The following is a 13997-nucleotide window of genomic DNA, read 5'->3' on the forward strand; positions in this document are numbered from 1 at the left end:
CCCACCAATGAAAGTGCTCTTGCTGGAATATAAACCATACTCCTTCACTCATGATTTGTTATTGTGGGAGCTCTCTCTACAGCTGATATGACTGTATAGTGACAACTGCCCTTGGGCGACGTGTAGAAAAAAGTGACGTTCTCCAGACCAATGAACCCGTACGCCATTTCCTCAAGGTGCAGTTTCTGGAGTTTACACCACACCAGATGTTTCTGACTGGTATCTGTGGGGAGGGACGTCTGATCGGACGACCTACCCTCAGACGTCCCAGGCTTCCGATGGTAATGATAGATTGTCTGAGAAACTCCCACTCCCCTCACCAATCGATTCCCGATAGTTTGGTCAGAAATTCGTCTCAACCCAGGAATGTTGTGGCAAGACAATGCAAGTGAGCAACCCGGATCTAGAGGTCCTGGGCTTAGGTGGTACCTTGTGGGCAACCGCTTTTCGAGTGGAATTGGTCTGCAGGAAACGTTTTTCGCAATACCGGGAGAAGCTGTCCCAATTAGGGACGTCTGTAAGGGGGAGGTTTTTTTCCATTTTACCCAGTGTTATCCGGAGGAGGGTGCAGAGAGAAGGTCTCGTGGTGGAGTATCAGGAAGATGAGGAAGTGAGGAATCTAGTTAGAAGAGACGCTACTCTCCCTCTGGTACCTCGGGATAAGGTGGACGATGTATGGCTTGATGCCAGTCCCAAAATCACTGCATTCATGGATTACGTAACAACCAGCTGGGTTCAGGGCCAGGCTTTCACGTCAGATGTGTGGAACCACTTTGAACACCAGGGCCACCGTACAAACAATAATCTTGAAGGGTGGCACAACAAGTTAAAGAGACTTGCTCTGAAGAGCGACCCTAACATTTACGATAGTGGCGATATTTCAGCGCGAGCAGTCTCTAACAGAAGCTGCTGTCCTGATACTTTCTAACCAGTGGATAGCGCTGCCACGAAGAAAGAAATATGGAACGGTTGACGCTCGCACTGCATCACTGAAGACTGAACTTCTGAGCCAACAACTGAATGAGATGCAGTATAGGGACCATGTGGGGGATTTCCTTCACCCACAGTAGTGGAATAAACGAGAATGTTATCTGAATGGGCTTCAATAAGGATTGTCACCGAGTGTAGTTCTTAGTTCATTATCATTATTATTATTTATGTTTTATAAATGAATACTTATCATTATCTAGTATATAATCTGAATAAATCATGAGGAAACATGTCTTATTTTGTTAAATACGGTAATGGGTTTGCACCATTAAGCGTGTTTTGATAGCATAGCCGGGAGAGCCACATTCCATGTTCGCACAACCGTAACTATTGCCGGGAGAGCCACATCAGTTTTGGCTGTTTGTTTTGGAAATGTGGCTTTCCCAGCCTGTATCCGTCGGTTTGCATCAAGGGTGTGTTTTAAGTCCTCTACTTTTCTCTTTTTTCATTAACGAGTTATACTTAGATATCATGAAGTCTGGTAAACATGGCTACTATGGCATCCAACTTTCTCCAGATGTAATCGAACTTTTCATGTTATTATTTGCTGATGATGTCTTATGTCCAGTACAGTACCTGGTCTTCAAAATCAACTAGATATACTTTCAGCGTATGCAGATAAATGGCAGTTAAGTGTGTATCTAGATAAAACAGAGTTGATCCTTTGTCGGCACGAAAGAAATAGTTTTTATAAAAATGAAAATCTAAGAAACAAGTCTCTGCCACAACTGTTTCTTTTTCAAATCAATGTTCAGCCATGGTCTTTCCTTACTTTCCTGTAAAGAACCGGTAAAACAATACCACAAAACCCTATTTATTTACAATGCATTTTGTTAAGAAGAAAAAAAATGATTAGTTAAAAAAGTTCATCATCTATGCCATTGTTAAGATGTATCCCTTTTTGTATATCATCGGGATCAATGGCCTTTCATACAATAAAGAATTGAATTGAATTGAATTGAAAGAAATGACATATTTGTATTGTTTTATGCAGTATCTCAGTGAGTGTTTTATGTCGTATCAGCATTTCAGCACTTACATTGAAGGTTATGTTGTCATTGTAAGAAAAAAGAGTGTATATTTTCAAACATTCATATTAACTGATTAAAAAATTTCCAGCTATAAAACTGTCCACTGCTAGCACAGCAGTCAATGCAAAATTAATATTTTACACATTTACAATGATTTATTTTCCCAACAGTATACCCGTCTTTTCAGAAAACCAAACATTCCGTTTTAATGAATTTTACAAATTAGTGCAGCAGATGTTTGGGCGTTAATATCTATACAATGAAAATCGCGAGTCGAGAAAGGTTGATACTGACTGTTGGTATATTATGTGTTGCTACCCACGACTGCATTGCTGCTGGAGACACGCACAGTGTTGTAGGGAACAAAATTCCCTCAACGAACCAGGTGAGTGGGAACTGGTTTTCAACAGTATATCAGCTATGTACCCTAGCTTTGGTACTGTACAGGTGAGTGAGTGAGTGAGTGAGTGAGTGAGTGAGTGAGTGAGTGAGTGAGTGAGTGAGTGAGTGAGTGAGTGAGTGAGTGAGTGAGTGAGTGAGTGAGTGAGTGAGTGAGTGAGTGAGTGAGTGAGTGAGTGCGTTGTTTCCGGGCAGGTGAGTGGAAAAATTGGTTTAAAGTGTTTTCCAAGAGTATATCAGTTACATATCCTGGCGTTGTTACCGGCAGGTGAGTGGGTGAGATTGGCATGGGTTAAGGTGATTTCAGGAAAATGCAGGGATACGACCCGACCCCGACACAACGCATGATATGAAGTGCACAACGCAGTAGCCCCATACACCTGCAGTGGGTCCCATTCTTGATTTTGACGGTTTTCAAGAAGGTCGAGGAATCACTTGGAATATTAATTTTGATACTCATCTTGCATCACACATTTGTTAGTGTTAGTTTCTAGCCGTTTTAAAATGCATGCAAATTACATGCCACACACCAGTCATCTTTCAAAAGAGACTGCATTCCAAATAGCTATGGTTGTAAGGAAGTGCAAATGGTGATGCACTCTCAAAACATTCAATATTATCATATCAACATTGATTGACTCCGATAAATCTCCTAAGTATTTTTAATCGTAAATAAACAAATGAAGTTCCATTACTTTTTTGAAGAGTATATTTTGGATTACACTTCTTTAGTTACTTCTAGTACTTATTTGAGCTGAGTTTCATCAGGGATTCGAACCCACACTCAGGCACCTAATCGCCTAACCCGCTTAGCCACCGTGACTTCCATGGTATTGCTGTTGTTAGTAACCTAAAAATTCAGCGATGACGCTAAATCGACAAACTACAACTGCGTCGGGTAAGTAAATTGAGTGGAATAGCGCGAAAGAATACACTCTCCTTCTTTTACACGATATAACTGATAAGTTGTTGAAAGCATCATTACCAATGAAAACCCACGTTCGTGCTAACTAAGCTAGATCTATATGATACTGAACATTATTGCCCACAAGGTGAAACATTACCAGTGTCATGTATGTCATATGTGCACATGTGCAATATCACTTTTGTGCAACTATTGTTTCTGCATTTCATTTCTCGGACAACACAAGATTTCGCGCTCGTTTCGTATGAAGCTCTTGCTCTTGTTATTAAGTGGAAGGTCGTTCAGTATCCGCTATGTTTCTTATAAGAACCCATGCACGATGATCGGTTCACTTAGTGTTTACAGTGCCTAACCCGTTCTACTGGAGGGCATACAAACCACCGAAAGTACCTATGTCCTTCGAAAGTCGTACTGTACTGATCAGCACGTTACATGTCTCATTAGACAAGCGTACATCATTTCACAAATAGAATGTATATGTATAGGAATAAGAAATAAAGAATCGGGTTTTTAAGATTTATCCATGCGTTATAGATATATTTTAATGTAGAATTACTTTTTCCTGCGGTTACTGTAAAACCTTCAGTCTGGCAAGTTACTCTTCTATGATTCTAAATTCATGTATGTCTTAATGGAATGTTCAGGCTTGAAATCAGACAGCTATACCCGGCGTCGTACATTAAAAATCCCGGGACGTTAAGGGAGTTCAAATCTTAAATTCACCCGAGGTTTCTCCATACCCGCGCTCGTGCGATCATCAAAACGATAAAGTTCATAAACCTTTGTTCTCAACAGGTATTACTTTATCCGGATGAAAACTATGTAATCCCGTGTATCCGCTTATACACTTGCTGTATGTCGAAAAGCTTGCAACAAACTACGTCAATATCGAACTACAATAAGTGGTCCCTTGGAGTTCGGTATGACCGTAGTTTTCTGTAGGTATTTTGCCACTGTTCGAGAACTCTGATACTCAGTCACTCAGTTTTTTTAAACTAGGTGGCAATGGCGGACCGCCTGAAGATACTGATGAACCACGTGACCCACTCAAGGCCGTCTAAGACTCTTGTATCCTTGTGGAGGGTAATACTGTTTGATGGCGCTAGTTTAAAGGAGTAAGATCGTTTCGCTTAATGACTGCGTTTTAGTCATCCAATTCCTATGCTCACACGACTCAATTCATTGTGAAGAGGTGTGACCCTCTATTTTGCCAGGATCTTAATTGTGTGTTCTAATCCCAGATTCTCCTAGCTAATTATATTTGGTTTGTCCACGCCAAATCCCCGTTAATGGTATTCAACGAGCCTGTATCCTTTCGTCTACACATGGAGTATTAGAGGTAGCCGAGTCGTTAAAGCACTTGCTCGTAAGGTCCAAACTTCCCCACGTGGGTACAGTGTGTGAAGACCATTTATGTTGTCGCCCGCCATGATATTACTGGAATATTGCTAAACGCGGCGTAAAATCTTATTCATTCAGTTCCAAACATAATTTGGATGGTGGGGTAGTCTAGTGGTTTAAGCGTCGTCTCGTCACGCCTAAGGCCCGGCCTGGTTTGATTCCCCACATGAATACAATGTGAAACCCACTGCTGGTGTCGTCCGCCATGATATTGTTGAAAGCGGCGTAAAACTGAACTCATTCATCCTGCTCCTCACATACATATAGCTGACACGCTGACGTGACTCAAGTACTGCTAAAGCAACCAAATCCAAACTCTCTCCCTCTGAAATGAAATTATTACGTTACTGAAAGTTGCCATGGATACCTGAACATATGCAGCAGTTTGAACCAGCGTCCCAAACCCAGGTGGATAGCGGAGAGTGGAGTGGCTTCAGATATACCCTGAACAACCCCAGGCTGACGGTGGAACAGAGGCGGTTTTATGAGGAGAATGGGTACTTGGTCATCAAGAAGCTGGTGGCGCAGGAACATATTGACAATTACAGGTAAACAGAGACAGCTGATGGTATAAATCTTGCATTCTATCCACGATGACGCACATCGTTGCTCATGCTTTTGATCAGCGGTTTGTCTGGTCCAGAAATATGATTTGATGATATATGCCTTCTTTCACTGGAATGGAGTAGGGATAGCCTATTGGTTAGAGCGTTCACTCGTCACGCCGAACACCTGGGTTGGATTCACCACACGGTACAATGTGTGGAGACCCCCGTCCCCATATTGCTGGAATATTGCTAACCACACTCACTCACTAACTCAGTCACTGGACTGTGTGGACATATATGGTCAAACAGAGACAGGTTTGAATCGAGGTTTCTCATGCGTAGTTTCACGAAGACGCACATCGTTGTTCATGCTTTCAGTGCTTAGTTTGTCTGGGATCCCCACTTCACGGATTCTCAGATTTCCGCCCACAGGGCTATTTAAAACTGGTGAAAACTGGAAAATATTAAAATTACGCTTAATTTTCTTTTTGTTTCTTTATTTGTTTCTCTCAGCATATTTGTGAACTGATGTAAACCTTGGTTCCACCACGACACAAACAAACACTAGTTTCAAAAACAGTTCGTGCGAAAAGTAACATATATACTGTTCGTACGAAAAATATAGAACGTCCTAGTCTTTCATATCACATTCTTGATCACAAAAGATTACATCAGTATATGTGAGTGAGTTTAGTTTCACGCCGCACTCAGCACCATTCCAGCCATAAATAGTCTCTATATTCCAGTCTCTAAATAATCAAGTCTGGACCAGACAATCCAGTGATTAACAGCATGAGCATCAATCTGCGTAATTGGGAACCGATGGCATATATCAACCAAGTCAGCAAACCTGACCACTCGATCCCGTTAGTCGTCCCTTACGACAAGCATAGTCGCCTGTTGTGACAAGCATGGGTTGCTGAAGGCCTCTTCTACCCCGGATCTTCACGGATGAGATCAATATGAAAGTCTCGGCATAAAGTTAACCTGTTGAACTGGAAGTATAAAACCACATATACCTTCGTGGTATTGCTGAAACATACATTTTGAAACTATTTGGAATAATCTGAAATTACTGAAAACGGTAACGTGCATCTATTGTGTACTGTTCCAGTTTTGTTTAAACATGAACATGCACATAGTAGATCAACATCCGATCTTTTGTCTGAAACTCCGCTAGCAATGCTCGTTTTGGTTTATCGAAATGTATTGACACTCCTCAACAATATATACTTTGTGGAATTCGACAAGGTAGGCATTGTCAAGATGTGACAACGGGATTCAAACTCAGGATCATGGCAAGCATGTAGGCCTTTAGGGCTCATTACGTTTTGTTTTCTGTCAGTTCAGAAGGCGTTTCTCCACTTCAATCTTACGTCTTCATCGTGTATCAGTAGAGCAGCAATTTAGAGGCACGCGTTTAGAGAGATATACTGGACTGGACAATGGAAAATAATGCGTCATAATGAATTTTACAGCAACAGCATTATTGAGATAATGACTATTTTACAGATACGGGTTTATAGGGGTAATGACTGTTTTTACAGATACATGTTTATAGGGGTAATGGCTGTTCTACAGATACAGGTTTATAGGGGTAATGGCTGTTTTACAGATACGGGTTTATAGGGGTAATTGCTGTTTTACAAGAACGGGCTTATGAAGACGATGTCAGTTTTACAGGTAAAGGTTTTTGGAAATAATGCATGTTTTACAGATACAACTTTTTGAGATACTGGTTATATTATAGGAACAGGTTTTTGGACATATGTAACAACAAGGTGAGCGTGCCCGGCATTTCCATCATGCGCGATGTGAGCATCGCCAGGTCGGACTACATACCTGGCGAACGGACCATAACGAAGATTCAAGACTTCCAAGCTGATAAGGTGTTGTTCGGCTACTGTCATCTGCCTGAGGTAAACTACACTGAAAGTGTGAAAAACAACAATTTAGCTTTTCTAGTCTTACATGTTTACCGACATAGGTACAGTGTGTAATGCCAGTTTCTCGTGTCCTCTGCCCTAGATCTTCTGTTCTGTTAGTCAAGGTCAAGGTCAAGGTAAAACTATGCTCATGCGGTATCAAGAAGGTCCTGAGGACGGTAAACAAATATTAGTACAACATATTAACATAACATTTTAAAGCATTTTCATCCCAGTTTCCAAAGAAACATACCCACTGGAAGACTGGGTCGGACTGTCAGGTCCAGCACCGGCCGTATCTCAGTGATGTGGAATACTGCTGGACACACCAATCACTGGATTGTCTGGTCCAGTCCTCCATAATAAGCCTGGAACATTACTGCACTGAATAAAAAACAAAACAAATGTTAAAGGACATGTTTGAACAGTGTTAAGAATATAATCCTGGTGTTTACCGCAGGTTTTGGACTACGTGGAGTGTTTCACCGGTCCCGACATTGTGGCTCTCCACGCCATGTTCATCAACAAACAACCAGACCCAGGTAGGTTCAACATGAGCTACAGTAATCCTATATTCTAATATTAAATCAAAGTCATCTCCATTCCGCGAAACCTTTCGCTCACCTAAACACACATGCGTGTTGGCAACAGTGAGCAATAATCAAATATAATATATGCTACTCAATTTTATCTCTGTAAAACATATTTATCCTTGTGGGTTAGAGTATGTCTTCAGTATCTTATAATTGAAGTTCCTGTAAGAGTTGACGGATTAGGTGACGGATTACGGATCAGGCCTCGTCTCCACAAGGAGATCTTAGCGCTACGATGATCATAAACAGTCGTTAACATACATACATACATACATACATACATACATACATACATACATACACAGATACACACATACACAAATACATACATACATACATACATACATACATACATACATACATACATACATACATACATACATACATACATACATTTATAAAGCGCTTTTTATCAATGCAATGCAAAAACTGAGTCCACTTCATCCATGTGAAGAGGTGGATACATACACAAATACATACATACACACATACATACATACGTACGTACGTACGTACGTACGTACGTACGTACATACATACATACATACATACATACATACATACATACATACATACATTTATAAAGCGCTTTTTATCAATGCAATGCAAAAACTGAGTCCACTTTATCCATGTGAAGAGGTGAATAGGTGCGTCTTGAGGCCACTTTTAAAATTTGATAGTTCTATTTCGGAACGAAGGATTGATGGTAATTTGTTCCAGAGGAAGGGTCCTGCTCTAGAGAAAGATCTGTCACCATATGCCTTAATTCTAGTTTGTGGTATTTCAAGGAGAGACTGATCTCTTGAGCGGAGTGATCTAGTTGGGTGATATGGTGTCAGGAGATCTGGGAGGTATTTTGGCGCTAGACCGTTTTAAGTCGATTCTGAAGCGGACTGGAAGCCAGTGTAGGGTTTTGAGGGCTGGAGAGATGTGATCAGTCCTGTTAATTTGACAGATCAATCGTGCGGCTGATTCATCTGTAACCTATAGAGGACTTGTTTTGGCACATCATACAGCAAAGAGTTACAATAGTCCAAGCGTGATATCACACATGCCTGAACAAGAGCTTGTGCAGATTTCACGTCCAGCTATCGACGAATCATACCGATGTTACGCAGATGGAAATAAGATTGGCGACTGACATCGATAACATAGGGTTCCATGCTGAGGGAAGAGATTACACCAAGACTGCGACCATGTGGGCTCACTGTTACTGCAGATTCACCGATGCAAATCTGTGGAAGCAGAATCTTTTTTGAAGTCGAAGAGGATGGAACACAATGAGTTCAGTTTTATCATCATTTAACTTGAGACAATTCGATGACATCCATCTCTTGATGCAATCAACACATTTATCTACTTTTGAAAAGGAGAACATGGCTGAAGATGCGTTAGATGGCTTGAAGGATAGATAGACTTAGGTATCATCAGCATAGAGATACATACTTAAGCTGTAGGACCTCACAATATCACCAAGGGGAGATGTGTAACATGAAAAGTAGAGGACCTAGGACGGAGCCCTGAGGCACTCCAAACTTCAAGTATGTCGCCTCTGACCTTTCACCCTGAATGACAACTGCCTGCTTCCGGTCAGTTAAGTAGGAGACAAACCACCTTAAAGCAAGTTCTTTGACATGCATATAGGAGATTGGGTCACCTGAACGCTAAGATCGTTTTTTGGAACGGGGCGCAGGTGATCCCATGGTTCCTGGAAACGCGTTTACTGGTCTACCTGATCCAGGTTCAAACACAATGGGACACTGGTTATAGCAAGCATGACTAAAGCTGTGACATTATAACGTACTGTAATCCAGACCAGACAGCTTACAAAGACATTGTGGTCACGGTTCTGGAATATACAGTATCGTGAGCCTGACTTGACTCTGAATTTTACAGAACTACCTGTTTATAGCAATCATTACCAAAGTTATGACAGTATAACGTACTGTGACCGAACAACATTGCTGGTTGTACTGGTATTGAATCGCACGTTTATTTTCCTAGGAAAGGGTTCGTCCCGCCATCCAATGCACCAAGACTTGATCTACTTCCCCGTCAGGCCAGCTAACCGTGTCGTGTGTGCCTGGACCGCCGTGCAGCAAGTAAACAGGCAAAATGGCTGCCTTGTCGTTCTCCCTGGAAGCCACAAGGGGGAGTTGCTAAGTCATGCCCTTCCCAAGTGGAAGGTATATGTCTGCTGTGTATTTCCCAAAGAACTATTTCAGATATTTCAGTCACCATGTCCATATTCTAACTGACACTAACATCACTAAAGTATAGTATCAGTACTTGAAAGTATTTATGCAGCTGACAATAAAACTAAATTGATACGGTTCATCAAACTAATCAAATCCTGTGGTTTCACTTCTCATACCTTTGACCATAACAGCCATAACAGTTTGAAATGACGCTGTTGTTTCTTCTCTGTAACTCTTCTCAGAATCACTATCCCACACAATCACAATTTGACTGCATGCTGATTTTACCGTCTTATGCAACGGCTGTCGTATGTCCTATCATTTAACATCGACTTACGACAGTCGTAGCACTGTGATATCTTTGTGAAACTGGACCATTGGCTCTTCAGATGTAAGTGGTTTGGTGGGGTTACCTATACTCGGACATACAAACCTAAGCATCGGTTCTCTTTGTCCACGTAGGTAGAGTGTGTAAGTCCGATTATTGGGGCTACAAATTTACAATGGATGTTACGTTTCAGGCGTTTGGAGCTTGAACACGAAACGTTTATAGACAACTTCTCCACTAAGGTACTATACTTGAAGACCATTTACAGTCACCCCTGAAGTTATATTGCTGCAATACTGATACCAGCGTCATAAAACCTCACTCACTCAATCGGATTTCCATATGAGAAGCCGGAATATTATTAAAGGCGGGGGAAATCCAACTTGATGATATTTTTTGTATATATGGGCAGTCTTTCTCTACGGTAAAGAGACAGACATATGGCGTTTGTGATTTAAATGGATACATTGTTTTTACGCAGGGAGGGGTCAACATCGCCTACTTTGGTGTGACGGACTACGACCCCAACACCCCCAGAGTACACCTAGAGATGGACGCGGGAGACACGGTGTTCTTCCACCCACTACTGATCCACGGCTCGGGCACCAACAAGACCAACGACTGCAGAAAGGTGGCAAATATGTAGATCCCATTGTTATTCGATCAGGTCACGTGAAACTGCTTTTCAAATTGTCGTGCATTCGTCAGCAGAACTAGATAATGTTCGCAAGAGAGGCCTTATTCTTGGACAGACACATGTTCCACTAAGACACGTTAATCGTTTGATTTGGTATTCAGTAACTCATGCTTGTCGTAGGAGGCGACGAAGGTGACTGGATGGTAAGACTCATTGACACGTCATTGTATCGCAATTGCGTAGGCTGAAGCTTTTGTCAGTTACTCCGTTATCTCGTCCACGCTCAACCATTCGCAGACTCCCATCATACATCTGGGATGTTGATTAGTCCGGTGTAAGGCATTGACAATGTCTTTTTTAAAACCAAATATTGACCTCTTTCTAAACGGCAGCCGTGCAAATTTACACTTATCAGAGGGGTACACAAAGTACGCAGTCTAGACTGCCAGTTTTGTCATACTTTCGTTTTTGAGGAAGTCTCGGTGGCTGAGCGGGTGGCGATTAGGTGCCTGACTGTGAGGGTGCCGGTTCGAATCCCGGTTGGGACTCAACCAAAAGTGTAGACTTGCTTCTTTTTGGACCGCTGCTTTGCTGAAAGGGTTGGGCTGGAGTAACAGACAGACTGCAGGCATGTCTAAGGTCTTTTTTAGTCTTTTTCATCAAGAGGAAAACGCATTGTTTTCAAAACAAAAAAAACCAAAATAACAAACCAAAATCAAACCAAACAAAAAAAAACCCCAAATCAAACCAAACCAAAACAAAACAAAATAACGCATCTAAAACTTAATGAGTTGCATTTAAAGCAATACGCTTCTATCGTAACAGATCATCAAGTATTATTCTGCGATAAAGTTGTGAACAGGGTAAGACTAGATCTTCACCGTGGAACTTCAGGAGCTTCATATCTGTGCATGTAGCGGTCAACGTACAGGACGGTGTAGCTGCAACAGGTTGAACCTCCGAAAACATAGGAATATGTTGATTCCAAACTTCTTCGCTCGGTTATACAATGAACAGAACACATTAAGAAAAGAACGGGAAAATACATTTACCAGGGGCAGGACCAGATAAGGTTAATAAAAGCCGTACTTGAAGTGGGAGCCTGTTTACACTTATCAGTGTGGTACACGAAGTTCGTGGTCCAGACTACCGGTTGTCCGACTCCCATTCTGTGGAAGCCACGGTGGCTGAGCAGGTTAGACGGCTGACTCTGTATGCTGGTGATTGGGTGTTGGTTCGAATCCCGGGTGGGGCTCAACTGAACTAAAGTATTAGGCTCTGCACTCCACTGAGAAGGTGTAATGCCAGATGCAACATGTGTTACACACACGTGACTTGGTAGTGCGAGTTGCCTGAGAACTCGTGGTGGTGGCAAGGATTAGGAATGAGTGAACTTATGGCGGTGGTCTGTAAATGGTCGAGTCTGGACCAGACAAGCCAGTGATTAGCATCATGAGCATCGTTCTATGCAATATGATACAATGACGTGCGTCAACCAAGTCAGCGAGCCTGACTACCTGATACTATTAGTCGCCCCTTACGACATGCATGGGTGTCTGAAGATCAATTCTAACACGGATCTTCAGGGACCATATAAATAATTGCAATAAAGTCGTTCATGTCCCGGCTACATAGTTTGGGACCTTTGGAAATATTTGGACGTTGGCTGCCCTGAATTACTACGTTAATAAAACACCAAAAATAAGTATTCTTATTTCATATATCTTATTGTACAAAAAATAATCACTTCATTAAGGGAAATATTAATGGCGTTTTCTATACTACTGACAGTTATATTGCACAATATACAATTTTCGAAACTTTATATCCTGTGATTAAAAGAAAAAGTATACTATTCCTCGCGATGATGTTTAGCCTGTTCTCTCAGGAGTATCTCAGTATCTGTTAACCAGTTGTAAATGGTCGAGATCGGACCAGATAGGTCGGTGATGGACATTTTCAGCAGTAACTAATGTAGCTGATTCAGCATCCAGTGGTCTCACAGCCGGTAACTATGTCTGTGTCCACAGTCGATATCCTGCCACTTCGTCACGGGCGACATGACATACGTGGACATTGACCCAGATGATCCTAACTACCACGTGACCCAGGCTACACTCGGGATTTTCCTGAAGAAGGCGGGGATAGATAGAGGTCTCATCTCACACCAGGTGATTGATTGACTGGTTGATTGATTGGTTGATTGATTGACTGACTTGACTGACTGACTGATTGGTTGGTTGGTTGTTGGTTGGCTGGTTGCTTGAGTGAGTGAGTGAGTTTCTGGTACAATATACTATGATCGTTATTGTTTCCCTTGATATCTTAAACACATTTAGATCTATTACGAAATATGTTCTCGATATCTTTATAACATTTAAGATATAAGTAATTCTATATGGATGTGAGAAATTAGTTGGAGATATTCTCAATTATTTACCGAAAACGGCATGCCATACTCTAGCCTTTGTATTATGTACCACAGTAGAATGGCCAGTCCGTGCACTGGATAATGGGAATTTGGACTGGTAGCGTTAAAGCTTGTGTGTTTTCTGTGCAGGATCTCTGGAGGTTTAAGGTTCGTGTTGTGCGGGGGAAGAATCACAACCGGCGGAACATACAGGACGAGATTCGACAAAGAATGGCACGTCAATAATTCTTGGTGCCTCCCCCTGACAATCTGCCCCGAGGCCGCTTTCTCTGAGACAATCCTCTGTTTGTCGGTTAGTTGTTTGTTTAACGCTGCACCCAACAATATTCCAGCTCCCTGATAGCGTCTATAAATAGTCATTTCTATGCCAGACAGTCAGGTGAGAAAGAGCATGACCAGAGATGCTGAAGATCATCTAATCCAGATTTTCACGCCTCCACCGTGTGTTTAGTTTCCTGTGAGAATGCAAGCATTTTTTCACACTTCAGGTTTTGGGTGTATACGTAATGCGTGCACAGATAATGTGTGAATAAATGATTGTAATCAACTCTGACATCTTGTCATTTTTGTTGAATAAAATGATTGTAATCA

At 41.7% G+C, this 13997-nt stretch overlaps 1 protein-coding gene across 1 annotated transcript; it reads left to right on the forward strand.

Moving 5' to 3' along the window:
* The first annotated feature begins 2277 nt into the window (after nt 1-2277).
* Nucleotides 2278-13997, forward strand: LOC137295663 (phytanoyl-CoA dioxygenase, peroxisomal-like). Its single transcript, XM_067827129.1, has 9 exons — nt 2278-2406; nt 4345-4413; nt 5128-5294; nt 7045-7213; nt 7680-7761; nt 9817-9998; nt 10820-10969; nt 13006-13146; nt 13536-13997. Exons 1-9 carry the CDS (start codon nt 2281-2283, stop codon nt 13629-13631), a joined length of 1182 nt encoding a protein of 393 aa, XP_067683230.1. The 5' UTR covers nt 2278-2280; the 3' UTR covers nt 13632-13997.

This window comes from Haliotis asinina, chromosome 9, assembly GCF_037392515.1.
Source record: "Haliotis asinina isolate JCU_RB_2024 chromosome 9, JCU_Hal_asi_v2, whole genome shotgun sequence".
NCBI classification, from domain to species: domain Eukaryota; kingdom Metazoa; phylum Mollusca; class Gastropoda; order Lepetellida; family Haliotidae; genus Haliotis; species Haliotis asinina.